A 25,679-nucleotide genomic window follows, 5' to 3' on the forward strand; every position below is an offset into this window, starting at 1 on the left:
CTAGTGTTATGAAGCCGCTATCCAGCAGCTGTGAAGCTACAACATGGCGCAGCAACCTATACCCTTCATGCATGCTGAGACTTGTAGTGTCACAAGAACTGGAGAGCTCGCAGAGCACTGTTCTTTACAGTATACCTATAGACGGCCACTTCAGGACGCGGCCGGTGGTCATCACACTTCCTTCCTGTAAGGGTGACGCTCGCTGAGACATTGCAATTCCTTTTTATAGGCGATAACAAGCGGCATCCGGGTAATAATGTTATTATTAATTCACCTGAGGGGTCAGCGCATTGATTGAAAAATGGAGATCCTGGCAGCAAGCTAACCCCTGCAGCGCTCTTTGCCCCGACATGGCGTCTCTTGTGCCCCATCAGAATGTGGTTATTGCTGCTTTCTGTACTACCGGCTGAAGCTTTTCCACATAACCTGTTCCCGCTGTTCGGTCAGTGACTATAATCCGCCTGCTCGGGATGTTTCCTTGGTTACGATGCGGTGACTCATCTGTCCCAGCTGAGTGCAAGCAATCGCTCGTCTGGTATGTAAGTGACATTTACTTGCATCACTGGTGGGTGCTGCTTGTGGCCGTTTGTGGCCTTAGCCCTTGCACACAGCGGCTGAGCCTGTCCAGGAGCCACAGGTTTGACTCCGGAGCTTAACTTGTCTTTGCTTCATGCACAGTTTTTCGGTGCGGTGCGAATGATTAGATGTCACTTGTAGTCTCTGAAGACAGGAAGTTCTTGGCCAATTCCCTTCATTTTTGCACTAAATAAAATGTTTGTCCAAGAAGTTTTCTGACCTTTTGAACCGGTTTTTGGAGGAACGAACTATGGTCATGGCTCTGTATGTATGGCCAGTCCCTACGGGTTGTGCTGCCTGATATAAGGGGCCCCAGGAGCACCCCCTTGCTTAGGGGTTAGATGATATCCCTGCAGCAGGGCATGCACTGGAATTAGTAGGGGGTCTGTGGAGTCCACTGCTCTCTGGCTATTCCTTGTTGTCGCCCATGACTGCAAACCACACTCAATGCTGGTCTCGGTAGATAAAATGGCGTCCTGAGCAGAGCATGTGACAGGTTGACTATGGCTGGCGATGCACATTGGACTAATGTCTGCCAAACAGGGCCGGCTGACCATCCAATGTGTGTTAGGCCTCCTGACTCTCCACCCACACGTCAGGGATGTCGGAGTTTATGTCCAAACCTACTGGGAGAGAGAAGCTGCCTCCAGGGGTGGCTGGAGGGACAGAGGTGTCTGGCAACTTACTCCCCATTGAAAACGCATGCATGCACAGCCAACTGGTACACTTGTATGCAGAGGGTCAGGAGGAATAGCTCTGAAGTGTATTGCCAACTTTAAGGATACCCCTCCCCTCCCCTTTTATCTATATGGTGACTTCTTAATCTCGTACGACTTCTTGGCCGTCCTCCCCATTTACTGTAAGTCAACAGGAATCTAATAGAAAAACATGAAAATATTCTGATAAAAAAATTACCAAACTGGTAAGTACTTTACTGTGAGTTTGTGGAGAATAACTATAAAACATCTCTGTTCATCTTTACTGATCTGCGAAATCTCTGTGTGTAGCAGTGACCGTATAATGGCTGCTGCACCAATGCTGTGTTCATATGGAGTGTTTGCCTGATTCTTGAGCCTTAAAGATGGAGGCCACTCAAATCCACAGACCAACAAGAAGATTGTCGCTGTCTGTTCGTGATCTGGTGTCAGTAAGGAGCAGAATAAGGTGCTGCGTAATGTATTTAATATCAGGGGGCCCCCAAAATCTATGTAACCTTGTTATACTCATTATTTTGAGCGATAACCTGTATCCGGTCACATCAGCTTTTGCGCTGACACTCGGGGATTATATGGTTACACACAGGGACGAATTCTGCCTAATTATCCGGTGTATTCTCCGCTTGTTAATCACAATAAACCTCCCCGCCGTACAGCGTAGGAATCCTCCGCCGAGCTCCACCATGAATCAGCACTTCGCTGTCTCATCAGTCATTGTCACGTAAATCCCAGCCGTCTTTTCGCGCTGACCTGCGAGGGGGCAGATTCCATTTCACTTGAAAATTGTATGAGCCGAGACTCAATTGTACTTTTTTTTTTTTTTTTTTATCTTTTCAATTCTTTTTTCCCTTTGCTCTAAACGAACGTGTTTGAGGTATCTTATTGAAAGTATTCCCAGCAGGCACCGAGGCGAAGCAGCGAGGTATAAAGAGCAGGCCCCCGCGGCACAGACCAGACCCCCAGCCGGCGCCGAAGTCTTTTGAAAGACGGAAGACTTGCTGCTTTCCACAATGAACACGTTGCATAACTCGAGCGTTTTGTAAAGGATTCAGCTGCTAGTATCTGCCCCAGGTTTAACCCTGTCTATTCCTGGGTCTATCTGCAGCCTCTCTGCCTGTATCATGCACTGCATAAATATACATATAAATGAACGTGCAGGTGTAATAAACCATGAGCGTAGCGATTACTGACTGGTAACCCCCCCCTGTGATCGTACATAATAGAACAATGAGATGTGAGTTTCCACCTCCAGATGCCGTGCATGCTTTTCCCTATTATAGCCGTCTGCCATGTTGTATGTAGGTTTTCTTTCTTCCCACCTTTTTTGAAGTGACAAGAAGATGCTTTGTAGTCGCCGTTTCCAGTGCAATCTAGTAAATTACTTATCGGTGGATGACAGAATCAGGGCAGCGATCGTCTTCTCTTGGTGACCGTTCCTGCTCTCCCATACGTTCCAGGCTGGGGAGCAATGTGACAGTTGCAATGGCATTTTGTGGCCATCAACAATCCGTCTCTAATAATACCGCCACAGCTTGCTTGGCCTTACCCTTATGGATATATCTGGTAAAACCACAGATATTAGTGGAATGGAATAATAATTTTTTGCCGCCCATGTAAAGGCCTTTCAGACGGTTAAACATCTTATCGTCCACACTTGGCGCCCAATGCAGCACCACTGAATATATGTTAACCCCCCATTATTTTCTCCCATCTGCAGGTCACGGCTTCGGCCTTCACACCGCCGGCAGCAAATGGGATTCCGGGAATCCATCCAGTAACCTCGCCACAGTAGCCATATTGCCAGTATCTGAGGACGTTCCTCTTACAGCCTTCACCCTGGAGCTGAAACATGCGCTCTGCGCTGTAGGTAAGTCACTCCTGCACCCAATTTTCACGCTAATGTTGCCGTAGTTAGATTTGACCCATCGTACTACAATAAAGCAGAGCTACCCGCTGAGCCGCGCCATCCATTATTTAGTTATCTAGTGATTTGGTAAGTGGGGAATGGACACAAGTGGGTTTGTAATTAAATATTTTTTTTTTTTTTTATTAAAGTAGAGAATCAGCAGAACAATAATGAAATGTTGGAGATGAGTGTGAGGACGATGACCTGCTGCGGGCGCTGTCAATTTGCATCTACAAACCACAGTGCCCTGGACTGGTGTTGTATAGTCCCAGTATGGGCTGGTATATGTCACCACACTGGATCTGATGCGTCATGGATACAGATGAGAGGGTCATATTGGCGGAGCAATGTCAGTTTTCCAGCAGCAGAAATCTCTGAGCCGTGCCGCACATTATAGATCGCCCTGGCCTGAGATCAGACATGTCTCCTCTTATGTATCCGAGACCTCTCAGAAGTTCATCTTCGCTTTCCCTTTTACATTCCCTCAGCAATAGATCGGATTCGGCTGCAGACCAGAGAGATTTGTGTGAGTCAGAGGTGCGCTGCAAATATTACTTATTCCTGTCCTCATCCTTTTAGCGTATAACAACTTGGCAGCGCCAGTATCAGACCAGTTGGCAGAGATGCCATGTAGCCTAAGATCTTCCTGGAAAGTAATGATGGGAAGCAGATTTATGTCCGTAGTAAAGGCTTTTTACCCACAGTTTTTAGTTGGTGCCAAGTTCAGGGAATAATAAAGTAATCCATTCAGTGTCATGTATTTGCTATTTTGCTGCCTCTTTCCATTCGTAGCTTGTGAGTCTGTATGTGAAGATGGTTTATTTGTCATCCTCCTCCTTCCTGCAAGCGATTCGGCCCACTTGCTTTTCGTCTACGCGTGTGTGATTTAAAATGAGTGATAATAACATAGGTTATCAATTCTTCACAGTTTCCAAGGAGACTTCGGTAACAGGGACCTGGTCCCAGGAAATGCAGTGTACACTTTCCTCCCACGGCCCTTTCTTTAGCACCACCGCAGGGTTCTGACGATGATCTCTTCTAAGGTTGTCGCGCTCTTTATGGCTCGGCTCATGGCCGCTACAAGATAACATTTGCTCCATTTACCTCCGTCCCCGGCAATATCCTTTCTTTTCTAGCACAGCTGCAATCGGTGTGCACCAGGGTCAGATTTTAAGGTTGCTTGTGAAGGTTGGAGGAGAGCCTGACCAGTTGAGATAGTGAGCTCGAGAATATGGAGGAAGCACAGGAGAAATCTTGGAGACTGTTGTGCAAGGAGCAGAGAAGGAGATCTTGTGAGGATCGTACATTACGTGTAGGGATGCATGAAGCCATTAGGTTAGAGCTGGATAGAGGGGACAGGTTGTGGATGGCCTTGCTTGATTATATTTTGCCTGGATAGCTGGGTGATCCTCCAGAATGGCAGCCATTAGTGTTTTAGTGGTAAGATATGGCTTAGGGCTCGTTCACACGACCGTGTAAAGCCCATGCTGTGAACCATAAATTGCAGTCCGCAATGCACGGGCACTGACCATGACCCAGCCACATGGGGATCGTGGACCCATTCACTTGAATGGGTCAACGATCCCTCCGTTCCGCAAAAAGATAGAGCATGTTCAATCTTTTTGCAGTGCGGAGGCACAAAAGCACTCCTTAGTGCTTCCGTAGTTTTCCTGTACCGTGCTTTCGTTCCGCATCTCCAGATTTGCTGAACCCATTGAAGTGAATGGGTCCGCATCAGTGATGCAGGAATGCACACGGAACGGTTCCGTGTGTGTTGCGGATCCGCAAATGCGATCCGCAATACGGCAACGGACAAGCACTTGTTCGCTGTGAACAATCCCTTAGTCATATACGCCAATACCTGTTGCTTCTTGATGTCAGCCATGTTCACAGTCCCATTTCTCTGGGTACATATGGCAGACAGTTTTCCAGGGGAGGGATCCCATGCGTCTGTGGTGACTGCCGCAGCTGGCGATTATGTCTTGGTATGGCTGGCATTCAGGGCTCCTCTTGGCACTTTCAGCTCTGACGCAGGTGTCCATTTCCCAGTTAAAACTCTGTGTATTATTCATGTCGTCCGCCTCCGGCATTTTTGCTGAATATTTAATATAATTAACCTTATCGTTGCCAGGAAGCAGGATAGTACACCAAGCACTGTGACCAATAAGGTAGCATTGCTTTGTGTCACCGGAGTCTGGGGTGCTTTGTCCAGATTGCTCACGTAGCGGCCGACGTGGGAAGGGGATGACGTTGACATTTAGTTTTACATCTGCTGAGCGGGCAGGGGGCGACTCTGACAGTAAATGGAGTTCTCTTGGGTGCTTTGTTGTGTCACTGAAGCAGAGTTCCCGTCCCCCTGCATCATGTTCAAAGGGCGTCGGGTCCATAAATGTAGAGTATTCACTTCCAGGATCTGACGGAGCTCCCAGCAAGGAGGGCAATGCAGCTGAAAGGTCTCACACAATGGAAGCAAAGCACTTGACTAATTGAGGGTGTGACACTGGGATCTCCATCAGGAGCAAGTTCCAGGTAAACCTCTGTGACCCTTCCCCTTTTCATACAAGTAGAAATGATGAGCTCCCGGCAGTTGGATCAGTCAGGGATGGCGTATCCTGATGTGCAGATGTGTTATGCTTCTCTCTATTGAGACGAGAATTTAGGTGAAATATAGGTCAGGGATAATCTTCCGCTGAACTCTCCGTTATCAGCAGTTCTTGCCTCATTTTGAAATGAATTTAAGCGGATCAGCGAGACCAGCTATACTTCAACAACCATACAAGAGGCTAAATAACGTCTGCCACTTCTCGCCATGCAGGCGGTATTGCGGCTTTATGTCAGGCCTGTTAGTGCTACACGATCATCAGATGTTATGTTCCCAGTGAACCGTTCAGGCCGACATAAAAGAAAATGCGGTCACAGAAGTCATAAATATAAAGTCTCTCAGACGTGGAGGAAATAATATCTCAGACATGTTATGAATTGTAGGGACACGTTAGTCCCCCCAGTGACCTCCATGTTTCATTAATGCCGGGGGAAGCAGTGAGTTGTATTAAAATATTGATCTTAGACTACAAAGCAGCTGCTTCCTACAGATCCGATCGGGCCACGCCATGGCGACATTATGCCTGTTTTAGATGGACATACGTGTGTTATATGCAGTAATAGGATGCGCTTTAATGGTTTTGTCTCTGCTCTTTAGGCCCCACTTTGCTGCTCACCAGTGACAATATCAAGCAGCGTCTGGGATCGGCCGCTCTCGACAGGTCAGTACAGACGCCGTGCTGAATGTCTCAACTTATCCTGTAAGATACTGATGTACTGGTCCTTATTGTGGGCCGAGCTTTCTCCAGGGTCCTCTACTATCACTGACCTCCACTACATTTCTCTTCCACTTCTTCTGATACAGTTTATGTCGTACACACTGGCTGCCAGCACTATTTAAAGTCGTCAGACATTGTAAAAATGTCTTCAACCTGCGGCTCTCAGCAACTGTTGCTAAACTACAAATCCCAGCATGCCCTGATAGCTGGAGACTTTCGCTCTTCCAGCAGCTGGAGAGCCACAGGTTGGAGCCCATTTTTGTGAAAGGAACGTCTGGTAATGGTTGCTTAGTAACAGCGGGCACCACTAGCAGGTGGCGCAGTAACATTCATCCTGCCATAAAGAGCATCTCCGTGGTACTTATCCAGTGGTTGTGGTCTTCATCTAAACATCTCTTCATTCACAGCGTCCATGAGTACAGACTTTCTAGCTGGCTTGGCCAACAAGAAGACATCCACCGAATTGTCTTGTATCAGTCTGACTATTATCTCACGCCTTGGACGCAGCGCTGCATTCGACAAGCTGACTGCATCCTCATCGTGGGGCTGGGAGAGCAGGAGCCTACTGTTGGAGAGGTGAGCGTGGACATAGACTGTTAGCATCGAGGTTTGCTAACCTAAGAGGGGCTGCCATCAATAAGTTATCGGAAACGAAGGGAGCCATCAATGCCATACTGTTGTGTGTATGACACCCACAACTTCCATTGATCAGCAGAATGACGATCGCAATGGCACCTTCAGTATTTTTCTAGACACAGTGGCGCATCCATGCATGTGCGCTGCAGTGCCAGCCCGGATGTACAGATGCACACTGTATGCTATTTTCTAATGTGATGGGCACATATATGAAAGGATTTATGCCACTTTTATGGCTCAATAAATGTTGCACACTATATTCGCAACTTTTTTCACTTTTCAAAAGGATCGGGGCCTGCAGCAGCTCAACAGTTTTACTATAGGAAACGCGGTCAATCTGCCTCTGTTTCTCAGAATCGCTCCCTGTACACACTGAAGCAATACTGTAATAAGCCTGCAGCTTTCTTACCACTGTCCTGCAGTAAACTGTACGCGCCATTCATGGCAGCCTGTATGCTGAGAAGGGGCTGCTCAGAGGCTGCAGAAAATTGTGCGCGCCATTCATGGCAGCCTGTATGCTGAGAAGGGGCTGCTCAGAGGCTGCAGTAAACTGTACGCGCCGTTCATGGCAGCCTGTATGCTGAGAAGGGCTGCTCAGAGGCTGCAGTAAACTGTACGCGCCATTCATGGCAGCCTGTATGCTGAGAAGGGGCTGCTCAGAGGCTGCAGTAAACTGTACGCGCCGTTCATGGCAGCCTGTATGCTGAGAAGGGGCTGCTCAGAGGCTGCAGTAAACTGTACGCGCCATTCATGGCAGCCTGTATGCTGAGAAGGGGCTGCTCAGAGGCTGCAGTAAATTGTATGTGCCATTCATGGCAGCCTGTATCTTGAGAAGGGGCTGCTCAGAGGCTGCAGTAAATTGTATGCGCCATTCATGGCAGCCTGTATCTTGAGAAGGGGCTGCTCAGAGGCTGCAGTAAATTGTATGTGCCATTCATGGCAGCCTGTATCTTGAGAAGGGGCTGCTCAGAGGCTGCAGTAAATTGTATGCGCCATTCATGGCAGCCTGTATCTTGAGAAGGGGCTGCTCAGAGGCTGCAGTAAATTGTATGTGCCATTCATGGCAGCCTGTATGCTGAGAAGGGGCTGCTCACAGAGTCGACCTTGATGCCTTTTGTATTTTGGGGCAGCATTAGGTAATTTAATTTCCCTGCAGTCTTATCCATGGTACCGCTCCTTATATTACAAAATGTGTTATGAAAAGGTTCTGAAACTAGCAATTTTCTGAATTTAATGCTGATCCTAATGGCTCCATGGCAGCTGAGCCGCCCCAAGTGTTTACATGTATGGGTCACTGTGGATCAGACATGACCAGAATATAACGCTGGTGGTTTTATATTGCCAGCCTGCGCCATATGAAATTAATGGCCTTGGAGTTTTGTAGCTGAAGTATTGGTTTGATTTCCACTTTATTAAAGATCCTGCCCGGACGTGTAGCGGGCTCATGTAATCATCAGAGAGCTCGGCTTCTCAAAACCATATATTCTGTGTGCGTCTAACAAGGTTCAGCAATGACGGCTGCAGCGCAGGTTTATTTATACTAGGACAGATTGTGTTCAGTGACAGGCTGGTACCAGGCTGAATGACATTAACTGTTTACAGGCACTCTGCATCGATATCGTAGGCAGACCTGACAGCCAAGACCTGAAGTGTAAATGGGCAAATGAAAGGATATACTCCCATTTTGGAGTCTTTTTAAAGGGGTTTTATTAACATTTAATACAAGAAGCTTCCATTTTAGTGAGGTCCATTACTCACTTATTTCCGTTCTTCTTTTTTTTTTTTTTTTTTTTCTCCCCTATGACAGCTTGAAAAAATGTTGGAGAACACAGCAGTCCGGGCGCAGAAACAGCTGATCCTTCTCCATAAAGAGGATGGGCCCCCGCCGTCCCGCACGGTCGACTGGTTGAATATGAGGAGCTGGTGCTCCGGTCATCTACACCTGCGCTGCCCTCACAGAGTTTTCTCCAAGAGGAGTCTGCCAAAACTGGTAAGGAGTTCAGCCACAAAATGGAGTAAGGCCAGTTTTGAATGAGCGTTTGCGGATCTGGGTGATGGCTGATTTTCCTGGGCTGACCCAAACTCACTTCATTATAGTGATCCACCCTTTTCTTACGGTAGAAATGGCAAAAACTCTTGTTGTTGCCTTGATTCATTCACGTTTTGACTACTGCAACGCATTACTAATCGGTCTCCCTCTCACTAAACTCTCCCCCCTTCAGTCTGTCCTAAATGCTGCAGCCAGGCTCATCTATCCATCCAACCGCTATACTGATGCTACTAGTCTGTGCCAGTCACTTGACTGGTTGCCCATCCACCACAGAATACAGTTCAAACTTCTCACCCACACAGCCCTCCACAGTGCTGCACCTCCATACATCTCCTCCCTCATCTCCATCTACCACCCTACTAGTGCTCTCCACAGTACTGCACCTCCATACATCTCCTCCCTCATCTCCATCTACCATCCTACTCGTGCTCTCCACAGTGCTGCACCTCCATACATCTCCTCCCTCATCTCCATCTACCACCCTACTCCTGCTCTCCACAGTGCTGCACCTCCATACATCTCCTCCCTCATCTCCATCTACCACCCTACTTGTGCTCTCCACAGAGCTGCACCTCCATACATCTCCATCTACCACCCTACTCCTGCTCTCCACAGTGCTGCACCTCCATACATCTCCTCCCTCATCTCCATCTACCACCCTACTTGTGCTCTCCACAGAGCTGCACCTCCATACATCTCCTCCCTCATCTCCATCTACCACCCTACTCGTGCTCTCCACAGAGCTGCACCTCCATACATCTCCTCCCTCATCTCCATCTACCATCCCTACTCGTGCTCTCCACAGTGCTGCACCTCTATACATCTCCTCCCTCATCTCATCTACCACCCTACTCCTGCTCTCCACAGTGCTGCACCTCCATACATCTCCTCCCTCATCTCCATCTACCACCCTACTCTGCTCTCCACAGTGCTGCACCTCCATACATCTCCTCCCTCATCTCCATCTACCATCCTACTCGTGCTCTCCACAGTGCTGCACCTCCATACATCTCCTCCCTCATCTCCATCTACCACCCTACTCCTGCTCTCCACAGTGCTGCACCTCCATACATCTCCTCCCTCATCTCCATCTACCACCCTACTCGTGCTCTCCACAGATGCTGCACCTCCATACATCTCCATCTACCACCCTACTCCTGCTCTCCACAGTGCTGCACCTCCATACATCTCCTCCCTCATCTCCATCTACCACCCTACTTGTGCTCTCCACAGAGCTGCACCTCCATACATCTCCTCCCTCATCTCCATCTACCACCCTACTTGTGCTCTCCACAGAGCTGCACCTCCATACATCTCCTCCCTCATCTCCATCTACCACCCTACTCGTGCTCTCCACAGAGCTGCACCTCCATACATCTCCTCCCTCATCTCCATCTACCATCCTACTCGTGCTCTCCGCAGTGCTGCACCTCCATGCATCTCCTCCCTCATCTCAATCTACCACCCTACTCCTGCTCTCCACAGTGCTGCACCTCCATACATCTCCTCCCTCATCTCCATCTACCACCCTACTTGTGCTCTCCACAGTGCCGCACCTCCATACATCTCCTCCCTCATCTCCATCTACCACCCTACTCGTGCTCTCCACAGAGCTGCACCTCCATACATCTCCTCCCTCATCTCCATCTACCACCCTACTCCTGCTCTCCACAGTACTGCCCCTCCATACATCTCCTCCCTCATCTCCATCTACCACCCTACTCGTGCTCTCCGTTCTGTTAGCAACCTAAGATTAATAACCTCCATAATTCGTACCTCTCACTCCCGTCTTCAAGATTTTTCTCGAGCTGCACCTACTCTCTGGAATACTCTGCCCCGAATACTAGATCAATTCACAACTTCTCCACCTTCAAATGGGCCTTAAAAACACATCTTATCAAGCAGGATTACTAAGCTACCTAAACTGACTTTTCCCGCCTAAACCTCCCCCCCCCCCCCCACAAATTCCTCTGGCCTGAACTAGATCCTCTAGTAGTCCCAAACCTGAAGCAGATCGTCTGGCACCGCTCCTGTCAGTTCAATAATGGCTTGAATCCTACTTATCACAATCAACTACCTTATGTCTCACCCCCAATTCCTCATAGATTGTAAGCTCTTGCGAGCAGGGCCCTGACTCCTAGTCTTTCAGTTGTATATTAGCCAGTTAGTTTTGTTTTGTACATGAACCCTATCAATTTGTGAAGCGCTGCGGAATATGGTGGCGCTATATAAATACATATTATCTGTGAGTTGAAGCTCAGCCACGGGTCCTCTGTACTCACAGTATTATTTGAGTACAGGATAGTAGACCCATGGTTACCCATGCTGCGATTTGTCCAGGAAATGCGATTAAAGAGATTGAGTCGGCACTTTGTCAGTTTATTTTCCCTGAAACACGGAATTAAAATGATCTTCTCCTAAAAAGTGGTCCACATTATTGGTCATGAGGGGGTTAATGAGAGCGGGCGGAAGTATTGCCAGTATACCTGTACTGTACATCAAATGCTTAGATTGCCTCGGCGGCCATGTGTAAATTAGGTGGGCACCGGCACTGTAAATGACTATAATGTCAGAGTTACTATAGAAACCGTTTTCCCTGTCAAGCTTTCACCATCCGACCGCTGCGCAGCCGCTGAGTGTTTGTGTCTGCTATAAAATCTAGTTTTGGGATTTAATTGTTCTCGGTTTTCACAAAGCGTTGACAATTCTCATGTAGATCCCTGATTGAATTGTGTATATGATTAAGGAGCAGGCGGAGGGAATCGGCAGAGAGATAAATGTTTTACTTTGCAGACATGTAGCCTTACATTATCTTCACCTTCGAAACTGGCTGCTTTTTTATGTATCGCTCCCTCTATCATATTAGTATTGTACCTGCAGACGAACTGACAGTTGTATATAATTTGCTTCCCCTATTTTGGCAGATTGAGATGTACGAGCGCGTGTATCAGAAGCCACCAGACCGTCACTGTGATTTCTCCCGCCTGGCCCGTGTACTAACAGGGAACACCATCGCACTAGTACTAGGAGGAGGAGGCGCCAGGTACGTGCTTTATTGTGCTGTTGCCTTTTTCATGGGGAATTCATTGTCTTCCAGCAAGGGGTTGTGCAGTGCTAGTATATATTGATGACCTATCCTCAGGATAGGTCATGAGTATAAGTTTGGCGTGGGGTACAGGGAGGACCGCTGCCGATCAGCTGTTTGAAGAGGCCGCGGCGTCACTTCTTAGCTGCATACCATCTTGCTCGCAGCAGCGATGCAGTGTAACTACAACTGTGACGTCCACTTGAATGAGACGAGCAGTTGTAATTACATTGCACTGCCACTACAAGCTAGATCTTGGCCTCTTTAAACAGCAGATCGGTGGGGGTCCTGGGAGACAAAAAGCCACAAATCTGAGCATAGATCATCAACATACTAGCACTGCACAGCCCCTTTAAAAGATTGTATACTATTAGAAATGGGTGAATATATTCACCGCTTATGCGTTACACTATCGTGGATCAGTTAAAAGGGGTTGTTCATCTTCTGGGGGTCTTTTGGCAGACATGGATGTTGACAGTAGGTGTTCCGAGCTCAGCATCAGCAATGGGGGAGCAAAGAAGCAGGACCCAGCAGTGAGGAGAGGGTAAATATGCTTCCCTCCGCATGTCCAGCCACAAAGGCAATTCTGCCAAAAGACCCCCTTCCCCCAAAGAAGATAAACAGCCCTGTTAAGGGGGTTGTTCACCCCCGGAGATCTTTGTGGCAGAAGCCCCAATGTGGCCGGACCTACAGAGTAAAACCTGCTTCACTTTGCTTCCCCAATCTGGCTGCAAGTCTCAGTGGCCGGCCGCAGCAGTGATGGCTTCCCCGTGTGTCATGTGACCCAGTGACATTACGCACAGAAACACATCACCACTGCAGCAGCCACGTGACCCGCATCAAACTCGATGCAGGGGAGCAAAGGAACCAGAAACCAGAGCTGGGGATCAGGCAGGTATTATTCCCTCCGCAGGTCTGACTGAACGATCCCAGGGGGTGAACCCCCTTATACCATCCATCAATAGAATACATTGGGTGAATCCATCGGACAGGTTTGTGGTTGGTCTGTCTCTTTTCTTCTAGAAACAGCTCCACATCTGCCCACAGGTTGTGCCTGGTATTACAGGTCTGCACCAGGAAGTAAATGGAGCTGACCTGTAGTGCCTCACCTGACCTGTGAACAGATATGGAGCTGTTTTTAAAATAAGCGGCCATTTTCTTCACTTTTTCTTACCATTTTTTAAGCATGCACATTTGAGGCCAGACATCTAATCCTACAGATTCCAGTGCAGATCGATTCTCCGGGAACCATTCCAGAGAATGGTCACATTAGGAAGAAAGATGCACATGTTGTGCGCGCTCATGAATGACCTTCCCCGTCCTCCACTCCTGCCACAGAACTTCACCAGGTCTTTGTCTTCTGAGTCCGTTACACAAAAGAGCCTTTGTTCCATCCCCTGCAGGTATCTGGAGCACTATGGCCGGGGATGAATTGGCATATTGTGTATCATTCAATTATCGTTTCTTCTGCTGTGCATTGTATGAACCAGTCTAGGGCTGACATCGCAGATTTGCAAATCTTTCCGTCCATAGCTTTACATCCTGCAGGGAATTTAAGGACAGACGATAGAAACACAGAGGACACTGCTCTCCCCAAACACAATTCCACCCCCTCATATCATCGGAGCGTAGGCAGGGCATCTGTTACCGTCTCTCGCTTAAAGGGCAAACCATGTTGTATCCAGCGAGAGCGCGATGTATCTTACACAGCGAGAAGAATTGCATCTTTATATAGGGGATCGTTCCCGTGCAGGGGTCAGAGGCAGCCAGGATATGTCATGTGAGATGGAGGCAATGATGTTTCTATTTAGTGTGCAGAGATTCTCATATGTGTATAGACCAGTGAACTCCCAATGAGGGACTGAACTACAACTCCCAGCATGCCCTGCAGTGATGTAGTCTCATTCTCTTGTCCTTGTTTTTTGCTTCTGGTCTTCTGAAAGTCAGGATAATTGTGCATTTCTGTCTTTACAGCAAGTGCCAAATTATCAGAGTTCGTGGATTATTAGATGCTGGATTAAAGAGATTAATTAAAGGGGTTACCCAACCCCTAAAATACCTCCCCATATGCCCGAGCCCCTCACAAAGGTTGTACTTAACTGGCTCCCCGGCACCGGTGTCGCTTCTGATGCCCTCACGGACTCCGTTGCATCTACCCATCGCGCGGATGAAAACATCCCATGTTAGGGATGTGAGGGGTCGGAGAATAACAGGCCACAACGGGAACAAGCCTCCCTAGCATCGTGGGTGACGCTAGGGAGGCTCGTTCCCATCGTGGCCTGCTATTGTCTGTGATCCACGATGGGGAGATGCAGTGGCCACGCGGGCTTTAGAAGCGACGCGGGTGCAGTGCAGCCAGGTAAGTGCAACCTCTGTAAGGGGCCCAGGCATATTGGGAGGCAATTATTCTCCAGGTATTAGGAAATGATTGGTGTAGAAGGACACTTTTTGACATTGGTGCCTCTTGTAGGATTTGTGGTCATGCACTCGATCACATCCCACGTTAATTCAGGTCAGCAGAGGCAGATCTCCGCCGTCTCATTGGCGCTGTGCCTCGAAGGGTAGCATTTTCCAGCATGCACTGAGTAGATAAATGAATAATGAGCGCAATCTCTCTGATATGCCCAAGGGCAGCACTTATGATCTTCTGACTGACTGTGGTGATGAAGCATTATATGAGGGCCGCATGTCATTCTGCGACCCGGCTCATTCGTGAGTCTTATCCCCGTCTTGTCTTATCCCCGTCTCGTCGCCCCGGTTATATACAGTTGAGAAGGTTAATTATGGATGATGCATTAGGAACATACTGTATATCCTGAGCTCCAGCCACAGCAAGTACCCAGAGAAACCTGTGTGCAGTACAGTCCATTGCAGGTCCACGGATCAATGTGGGCATAACCAGAGCTGGCACCAAGGAAGGCGTCCGTCTCCGAGGCACATGTCCCCTCTCTGAGGCCTCTGCTGCTCAGTTCCCAAACTCTACAGATGACCGTAAATAGGGCTGGTCTGATGACGAACATAAACCGTATACTGAAAACTATCAGGATGGCAGTGGTGATCATCATCGGAAAGCAGCAATTGCAGGTTATTCACACAGATTGCACAGAAAGAATCATGAGCAGAGATGACCGTCAGAACAGCGCGTGTAAATCTCGTCAGTGTATGTCATATATTGACTCCCCAGAGCAGCACGCACTCTACCACGGGCACCCCAGTGCGGGTACCAGTCCTGGCTAATCAGCTGCTGACATGGAATAAACATGGGAATGGCGCAGAGAGAACCCACTTCTCCCTGCATGTCTCACACAACGTCTCTGACGTGTTTAGGAAGCAGAACTCATGTATGTCATCTGGGATCAGTATCATCCTGTGTGACATGTATGATGCCAGCGGAGACAGCTCCAAATCTGACATTATTGTATAGATCCAAATGTTTTTGTCAGCAACAACTTGGTGTGACCGTCTGTTTAAAAATTGGACGGAAACAAAATCCAAGGTAAAAGCTGAGCTACAAGATTCTACCAAACGCCTGGGATCAGCCAACTCCAGGTGCAGTGATACTACAACTCCCAGCATACACAATTGCTTCCCTGTTCTTGAAATTGGTCTGTATAGAAGGAGAAAAGGCGCTGTCAGCAGGAGTCAAATACCAGGTGAGTATTGGTAAAAAGTAGATCATTTATATTTCCAGTCGATGCATTTCAAGGGCGGAGCGCCCCCTTAATCAGGACAGTAATCGCATGTTATCTATATACAGCGATTTTTAAAACCATTTATGTCGCGCAGGCTACAAATCGCTGTATATAGATGACGTGATTACTGTCCTGATGAAGGGGGCGCTCCGCCTTTGAAACGTGTCGACTGGAAATGAAAATGATCTACTTTTTACCAATACTCACCTGGTATTTGACTCCTGCTGACAGCACCGATACAGAGGTTCCCCTTTCTCCTTCTATACGGACCATTTCATCCCGACGACCGCATCCACGGCACGGGTAGGAACCAAGGCAGCAGCGCAGGCCCCCGTACGCTGATCGGGCAATATTAGCCAAGTAGAACATAGCTGTTGTGACTCCTCACAACAAGAGTTGGTAAGCGCAACTATGTTTATGTTCATATTCTAAGAAAACCGCACCACACATGAGGCGCTGCCTCCTGTCCCTTTCTTCTCTTTGTTGTTCTTGAAATTCCCATAGAAGTGAATGCTGGGAGTTGTAGTTTCACAATAGCTCGAGTGCTGGAGGCTGCTGACCGATGACGCATTGACGTTCTGAAAATGTAAAATCTATACCTCAGATCAGTTTACTCCGAGATCCCGCGATGATTTTGTAACATTTTGTTTCCACTGTAAAACACTTTGGATTTTTCGCTGCCGTATCCCAGACGGAAAAGCGACAGCGTTGTCTATTGCCCAGAACCTTGACTTTCCATCTATAGACTCCAGAAAGTTTCTTGGTGCCGCTTAAAGGGTGAAAAGAGATAATTTTCAAAGCAGGATAAATTAAATTATTTAAAATGCGTAGAAATGGGCAAAGTGATTGCAAACGTATATCTTCTCTCCAAAATGGGAATAATCCGACCAGATCAGGGACATTCCTCCTGTGGGTCACTGTGGCCCGTGTTAGATAAGTAATTCTTGTAGACGGTGCAGGAATAGCGCGGCGTTCTGTCTCCTACAGACGGGGAATCGAGGCAAGAAATCAAAGATCTTTTTCTTTTAACAAACTGCGCATAGAGAAGCGTAATTAGACTTACCCGAGGATAATGTCTGCAGATCACTTCAAGGTCGGAAGGATTGAGATTCATGTAAATCAGCCTCAAGCTGACGGCACGTAATCTGCACGTCTTTGGTGGAGAGCCAAAAATACCATTTACAATTAAGTAATGAGTGATGATAACCAAGCGACATAATGATAATCAGCAGGAGAGGAGACTGCGCCGTCCTGGGGGGTTAACACTTTACTCATCACAAGCGCTCCTGTGCTTCAAGTGCATCTCCTGTCTGATCTTCATGTGGAGACGTCCCTCAGGACGATGGCTTGAGACACACGGCTTTGGTTGTATATACACTGTCCTGGCTATTCGCTTTCAGGCTGCGTCAAGACCTAACGGGGCCCATAGAGAAGAGAGAGCAGGGGCTGTGCTTTTCTGTGACAACTGGGTGAATAGGCAGAATAAGACACTGCCTGCTTTATATTGAAGCTTTGGAACCATTGCAGTGGATGTTTAACTCCTTAGTGGACACCAATACGTGTTTTTATTGCTGGCGAGTCTGCTTTGCAAGGGTGCTCAGCTGCATAGTGTCCAATCCCGGCTGTTTAACCCCTTCGATGTCAGGATCAGTAGCTGTCGTGACATCTAAATGATTTCAGAGTGGGGCAGCTCCCTTTTTCACCCCTCATCAGCCGACCTGCAATGTGATTTCAGGGTGCCAATGGCTGCTATGACAGCGATGGGCCTAAAAATGGCCTCCAGGTCTGCCATCTATGGAAGGGGCAGGGCCCAATAGGGTGACTGATCTCTATAGGTTTCATTGTGCTAAAGAAAAAGTTCAGGTTTTTCCTTATAAAATGCTAAAAAAATAAATGTAAAAATATTTTTAAAAAAATGCATAATACGTACTGCTGCATCTGTACAAACTTGAACAATACTACTAGCATGTTATTTATCCCACATGTTCAACAGTTAAACAAAAATGCAAAAATTTAACTTTTTTGTTCATCTGCCTCCTAAAATAATATTATAATAATAAACTAGCTGTCCTACAACTCTGTCAACGGAAAAATAAAAAAGTTACAGGTCCTGGAATATGGCAATATTTTAAGTGCTTTTATTATCTGTAAACCTTAAAAGGGTTTGTTTATGGATCCCGAGATCTCCCCATTCATTGTTTCAATTGCTCTGCTAGATTTATTTTAAGCTGGCAGCTCAGCGGTGTGTCCTTTCTGCTGCAGCTTTCACCCTGTCACAGCTGGGGAGGGTTCTTTCTGCTGCAGCTTTCTCCCTGTCACAGCTGGGGGGGTCCTTTCTGCTGCAGCTTTCTCCCTGTCACAGCTGGGGAGGGTTCTTTCTGCTGCAGATTTCTCCCTGCCACAGCTGGGGGGGGGGGGTCCTTTCTGCTGCATCCCTCTTTCTATCACAGCTTGGGGGGAGGTCCTTTCTGCTGCACCCCTCTCCCTGTCACAGCTGGGGAGGGGGTCCTTTCTGCTGCACCCCTCTCCCTGTCACAGCTGGGGGGGTGGTCCTTTCTGCTGCACCCCTCTCCCTGTCACAGCTGGGGAGGGAGGTCCTTTCTGCTGCACCCCTCTCCCTGTCACAGCTGGGAGGGAGGTCCTTTCTGCTGCACCCCTCTCCCTGTCACAGCTGGGGGGGGGGGAGGTCCTTTCTGCTGCACCCCTCTCCCTGTCACAGCTGGGGGGGGGGGGGGGAGATCCTTTCTGCTGCACCCCTCTCCCTGCCACAGCTGGGAGGGAGGTCCTTTCTGCTGCACCCCTCTCCCTGTCACAGCTGGGAGGGAGGTCCTTTCTGCTGCACCCCTCTCCCTGTCACAGCTGGGGGGGGGGGGGAGATCCTTTCTGCTGCACCCCTCTCCCTGTCACAGCTCAGAGGACAAGTCCTTTCTGCTGTATCTAGTGGGAGTTGAATGGATGGAACTGAGCATGTTTGTCCACCTCATTGTGGTAGACACAGAAATTAGAAGAAGAAACAGCAGGTGGCGCTATGTGGATAGATTTTATTGAATAACTCGGCTGCTGTGTTACATTTTTAATGATCTGCAATTACAAAAGTATTCAGATCCAGGGGCTTTTCTTAAATTGTTGAATATTAATCATGACACAACCCCTTAAAATAAATATGAATGTGGTATCACAGTAGTCATACCGACGGGTAGTGCCGGCCACAGTCATGTAGAAGCAAAAGGAGCCTGAGCAATGTAGTAATATCATTATATTGGGGGCGAGCCAGAACAATATAATATGACTGGATAACTTCTAGATCTTTGTGCTGCACATTGGCCGCGGTGGTCGCTCCTCATGACGTCCTGCCGCTGAGTGCCCAGAAGAGCTCTGCCTGTATCCGCAGACTCCGGGGGGCTGTGGATTCTCAGGTTCTGGACGTCTTGCTGACGCCTTTTTCTCTTTTTCAGGGGCTGCTCGCAAGTGGGAATCATCAAAGCTCTGACCGAGGCCGGGATTCCCATCGACATGATCGGAGGGACCTCCATTGGGTCCTTTATGGGGGCGCTGTATGCAGAGGAGCACAGCTTCAACCGCACAAAGATCAGAGCTCGGGAGTGGTGCATGGTGGGTATCTCCTCTACGGGGCACTTGGTAGGATGACTTACAACAGATTATCTGACCAATCATTGGTCAGATGGCCGTTTACACAGATCTTTTGTTATACACACCAACTATTGGTCTGATTGGACAGAAATTGGTCAGATAATCTATTGGTGTAAGTGCAACCTTAGGCACGTGAACAGAGCGAAACCCATGGTCACCTGTACAATCATCACCGACCATTGAAAGCAATGATCTGGGGAAACATCTCCTCCTGAAGATCCTGGTCCATAATACAGAGTGTGAAGCCCACCCCTCTATGGCAGGGGGCTGGTGGCACCAGGGCACAGAAGATACTGTAACCTCTGCAGCCCACCTAGTTACCTGCAAGGTGTATCATTAATGTGACCATCCAACCGTCTGGAATATCTGCTAATCCGCCATTACACTGGTGTCACTAAATCTGCTCAAAATACTCATCTCAACTTATATCATGTCTCCAATCGCATCCAGAGCTGCTTTCACACTTCTGTCAGTTCTGTTGGGCTCCATCCACACTATGCTGGGAATTTAGCACAGCCTGCACTGCAGAAATCTGGCTTCAAAAAGTTACAAAATAGGGTTTTGTCACTTTTTTGGGACTGACCTGCTCAAAAATTTTACACCACTCGCTCCAGGTTTCAAAAGTGAGTGGGAAAGTGAGTGTGGTGAGCTGTGTTAATGAGTTTCCCTCCAGATATAATACCACAACTTCCAGGCAGCCCCTCAGCCCCCAGCAATTAATGCTCCGATGCTCCCCCTTGCTGTATAGCGCAGGGCAAGAGCTTTTTTGTTTATAAACGTACACTGCTAGGCGGAGGTTTCTGCCTAGCAGTGTTCCTAATGACGTCACCAGCAATGGGCGGGCTTTAGCACCACCTAGCAGAGACCCATACGTCAGCAGATCTAATCAAAATGCCCTTGCCCTGCGCGATACAGCTCAGGGTAAGGGAGAGCATCGGACCATGAAATGCTTTGATGCTCATATCGGGGGATGCCAGGGTACAAATGGGGATATGTCCAGGTTCAGCTCTGACAACCCCTTTAACAAACCACAGGCACCATTTGATACATTTTATGCAAAATACAATTTTCATATAGATGCATTCAATAGAATTTTATATATTTTATTATAAAATCGGTAATTATTTTATATTATATTATTACTAGCTGAGGGACCCGGCTTCGCACGGGATATTTCATTTATCTCATTTATTGTTTGTGTGTGTCGTTAATATATCAACAGTATCCACTACAACAGTGACCTCTACAGTACTTCGCCCCCTTAACAGTGACCTCCACAGCCCCCCCCACCCCTCAATACTGACCCCCCCCCCCACACACACACACACACACACACACACAGTGCCCTGTCTCCTTAAAATGGGACAGTCACAGCAGCCCACCCCCTTAACTTTGACCTTCACAGCAGCCTGCCCCTTTAACAGTGAGTTCCACAGCACCCCACCCCCTTGACAGTGACCTCCACAGGGGCCCGCCCCCTTAACAGTGACCTCTACAGCCCCCGCCCCTTAACACTGACCATAGGTTACAGTTCTCTTAACTGACCACCACCATTCCCATCCCCCTTAACCCCCTTTAACAGACCTCCACAGTGACTGCCACAGTTCCCCACTGACCTCACTGTAACCTGCTGCCCCTTTAATAGTGATCTTTACAGTGACCTCCACAGCAGCCTGCCCCCTTAGCAGTAACATGCACAGCGCCCTCCCCTTTAACAGTCACCTTCACAGTGGCCGCCCCTTCATTAGTGACCTCCACAGCATCTCACCCCTTTAACAGTGACCTCCACAGCGGCCGCCCCTTTATAAGTGACCTCCATAGTACCCTATCTCCTTAACAGGGATTTCCACAACACCCCACCCCCTTAACAGTGGCCTCTACAGCAGTCTGCCCCTTAACACTGACCTCCATAGCGGACCGTGATCTCCACAGCAGCCTGCTCCTAGGGTGGCCAGAGGTCCGGTTTAAGGCCAGACAGTCCAGCTTTCAGACTCCCTGTCTGACGCAGGGCCTGGACGGACACAGGGATGTTCTTTTGAACAGCTCACTCTCAGACAGCAGCACTGTGCTGTCTGAGTGTGAGCTGCAGGGAGAAAGTCACCATCCCTTTCCACCTCTGCAGTTTTACCTTCATTTTTTCGATTCCTGTGAAGTGGGAGGGGGAGTGGCCTAACCAGATGGTGGTGTGGCTGTGTGACCTGGGGGCGGGGTTTTTAAGTCCTGTCTTTTGAGGGTGGCCTAAATGGCCACCCTACCTGCCCCCTTAACTGTGACCCCCACAGCACTCCGCTCCCTTAACAGTGTCATCCTCAGCACCCTGCCCCTTTAAAGCTGACCTACGGAAACCTGGTGTAAAAGTGTGTGTATGTGGAGACCAAGGGCCTGCGAGCTTCTATTGGCTGATCATGTGTATGGCAGTGTGTTTTGATATACGATATATCAGCATAGGAAGAGAACAGAGCAAAAAAAAAAAAAACGGAGGCGTAAATCCTAGTGATGCCGCTTTATGAAAAAGTGTGCAGTGATTCATACATCTGAGCCCAGAAGTGACCTGTATGGAGAGGGGCCTTGTGATGTGTGGGGAGAGCCGTGATGGGGGTCCGCCGTGTAGACGATTCTCCTTAGGAACGTGACGAACCCTTTAAGCTGGAGACGGGTTAATCTTCTGTTGTGTATTCTTATTGTTCCTGTCCTCTCCTGAGGGTTACGCTGCTCATTACTCATTTGCGGCAGTAATCTGGAATGGGATTTGCGGTTTGGCCTCTGGCGGCTGCGGTACCCCAGATACCTACTGTTGGGGGCACAGAGTGTAATTCTTACCTGTCTGCTCCTACAGTAAAAGATAAGCGGCGCAGTGGTGTCTGGCGGAAAGGCGGCAGTGACCTGCATCTACCTGCGAAGCGTAACTAATGGTGACATTACTTTGCAGCCGTATGGTTTGGCTGTCATCGGATGCTCTGTGACCTAGTGGGTCACCGAGAACTAATTGGTATAACTGCATGCCAGGACAGGGTGGATTAGGAGTGCGGTACATGGCGTCCCCAGTAATGTCTGCTTGTGTGTACAGATGTAGCAGAGCTGACTTTGCATTATTCGTACCTCCTTGTGCCTAACAGCGCAGATAACGACTGTGACGTCTTAGTGATGAGTGCTAAGTGACAAACTCAGCACTGCTACATCTGTGTACGTGGCCTGGCAATGAAACATTACAGATATGGAGTCTCCCATCAGGGGCCACATTACTGGACAGGAAGTTGGGGTGCAAGAAATGTATTCCCCTTAATGAAGTCCTCAGAAGCTGCTGCTCCACGTGTTTGCTGCCGGCTCCGAGTTGAGCAGCTGACATGTCTGACCGTCTGGTTGCTAAGGATACGCAGCATAAGACCAGCAGTCCTTTATATGGCAGCACGTCCCTAGCAACCAGTCTGTCTCCCGCATGGAGCCTTCGTCCAGATTCTAGCAGGACAGACGGACGCTGCACTGGATCCCGGCGGACACAAAAATCCCACATCCAGGGTTGAAGGCTCTAGTATGTGTCGTGCAGACACTTGTCATGGTGGTGCTGCTCCTCGCAGGGAGGATGATGAGGGTCACAGGAAAACTGTAACCCTGTAACAGAAGAGATCTATTACTTGAAGTAGTCCGGGGGATGCTGGGAGTCGCTCCTGTGATTATACAGGTCACAGGAGCTCCACAGACATCTGCAGTTAGCCTCAATCTAGGTGAAGCATGGGGGACAACTGGTTTTGGCCACATGATCAGGGACATGCATGATGGTATTAATTCCATTACCCATGGAGTTGTCTCAGAACTACAAGACCCAGCATGCCCTGACACCTGAGGAGAGGGGTTTCAGTGACCAATACAAGCTGTAAAATCTCAACGACAATGTAAAATGGTGGGTCAGCATGTCCCTCGCCAGGGAAATAAAATGTCTGTATTTACACCAAAGAGCTGATCTCCCCAGGGTGGAGTATGGGCCGGTGAATAATGATACGGAAGAGAGAGCGTTGTCGGTGACGACCAGCAGCTGGGATTACATGGGATTACTGGTCAGGAGAATTTTAAAGTCACAGTTTGTTCTTTCATCTTCCTCCAAGGACATGACCTCTGTTTTTAAGAAGGTTCTGGACCTCACCTACCCCATCACCTCCATGTTCTCCGGGGCGGCCTTCAATAACAGCATCAGCTGCATATTCAAGGACAAGCAGATAGAGGTGAGCACCACTGCGAGGACTATCCCCCTCATCATCACAGCTAGTGTCTGTATGTGTGCAGTCACTGGTGTATTACAGATAGAAGTGAGCACCACCTGGGGGACTATCCTCCTCCTCATCACACCTACTGCCTGTATATACATGTGTGTGCAGCCAAAGCAGTCCCTGGTACACTACAGATAGAGATGAGCACCACCTGGGGGACTATCCCCCTCATCATTACTTCTAGCCTCTGTATGTGAGTAGTCACTAGTGTATTACAGATAGAGGGGAGCACCACAGCGGGGACTATCCCCCCTCATCATTACTTCTAGCCTCTGTATGTGTGTAGTCACTAGTGTATTACAGATAGAGATGAGCACCACCTGGGGGACTATCCCCCTCATCATTACTTCTAGCCTCTGTATGTGTGTAGTCACTAGTGTATTACAGATAGAGATGAGCACCACCTGGGGGACTATCCCCCTCATCATTACTTCTAGCCTCTGTATGTGAGTAGTCACTAGTGTATTACAGATAGAGGGGAGCACCACAGCGGGGACTATCCCCCTCATCATTACTTCTAGCCTCTGTATGTGTGTAGTCACTAGTGTATTACAGATAGAGATGAGCACCACCTGGGGGACTATCCCCCTCATCATTACTTCTAGCCTCTGTATGTGAGTAGTCACTAGTGTATTACAGATAGAGGGGAGCACCACAGCGGGGACTATCCCCCTCATCATTACTTCTAGCCTCTGTATGTGTGTAGTCACTAGTGTATTACAGATAGAGATGAGCACCACCTGGGGGACTATCCCCCTCATCATTACTTCTAGCCTCTGTGTATGTGTGTAGTCACTAGTGTATTACAGATAGAGATGAGCACCACCTGGGGGACTATCCCCCTCATCATTACTTCTAGCCTCTGTGTATGTGTGTAGTCACTAGTGTATTACAGATAGAGGGGAGCACCACAGCGGGGACTATCCCCCTCATCATTACTTCTAGCCTCTGTACACAGTGCTGCCCATAATTCTTCAATTTTGACTTAAAGTTACTTTTATTCCACCAGCAAGTAATTTTTTACGGGAAATGACATCGGTGTCTCCCAAAAGATAATAAGACGATGTACAAGAGGCATTATTGTGGGGAAAAACATTTCTCAGCTTTTATTTACATTTGAGCAAAAAGTGTCCAGTGCAAAATTATTCCTCCCCTTCTCAATAATCAGTAGAAAAGCCTTTCTTGGCTATTACAGCGATCAGACGCTTCCTATAATTGCAGAGCAGCTTTTTGCAGGTCTCCACGGGTATTTTTGCCCATTCATCTTTAGCAATGAGCTCCACATCTTTCAGGTTGGAGGGTCTTCTTGCCATCACCCTGATCTTTAGCTCCTCCACAGATTCTCCATTGGATTCCAGTCTGGACACTGGCTGGGCCACTCCAAGACGTTAATGTTGTTGTCTGCTAACCATTTCTTCACCACTTTTGCTGTGTGTTTTGGGTCATTGTCCTGCTGAAATGTCCACTGGTGCCCAAGGCCACGTTTCTCTGCAGACGGCCTGAAGTTGTCGGTGAGAATCCTCATATATTGCTCTTTTTCATGGTGCCGTTTGCTGTGATTAGGTTCCCTGGTCCATTGGCTGAAAAACACCCCCAAAGCATTAGGTTCCCACCACCATGTTTGACAGTGGGGATGGTGTTCTTTGGGTTGAAGGTTTCTCCTTTTTTACGCCAAATGAAGGAAACCTCATTGTGACCAAACAATTCAATCTTTGTTCCATCTGACAATAACACAGAAGACCAGAAGTCGTCGTCTTTGTCCAGATGAGCTTTTGCAAAGGCCTA

The 25,679-nt window shown here is 48.3% G+C and overlaps 1 protein-coding gene across 4 annotated transcripts in view; it reads left to right on the top strand.

Annotated features, from left to right (window-relative positions):
• LOC122922167 (patatin-like phospholipase domain-containing protein 7) overlaps positions 1-25,679 on the top strand; it is a 124,099-nt gene that overhangs the window by 83,124 nt on the left and 15,296 nt on the right. For all 4 annotated transcript variants that reach the window (XM_044272678.1, XM_044272679.1, XM_044272680.1 and 1 more), the window contains 7 exons: positions 3,010-3,159; positions 6,398-6,461; positions 6,926-7,094; positions 8,962-9,144; positions 12,129-12,247; positions 19,437-19,593; positions 23,733-23,849. In XM_044272678.1, coding sequence (XP_044128613.1) covers positions 3,010-3,159; positions 6,398-6,461; positions 6,926-7,094; positions 8,962-9,144; positions 12,129-12,247; positions 19,437-19,593; positions 23,733-23,849 — 959 coding nt within the window. The remainder of the gene's footprint in view (positions 1-3,009; positions 3,160-6,397; positions 6,462-6,925; positions 7,095-8,961; positions 9,145-12,128; positions 12,248-19,436; positions 19,594-23,732; positions 23,850-25,679) is intronic.

The sequence above is a fragment of the Bufo gargarizans genome, chromosome 11 (assembly GCF_014858855.1).
Source record: "Bufo gargarizans isolate SCDJY-AF-19 chromosome 11, ASM1485885v1, whole genome shotgun sequence".
Lineage (NCBI taxonomy): Eukaryota > Metazoa > Chordata > Amphibia > Anura > Bufonidae > Bufo > Bufo gargarizans.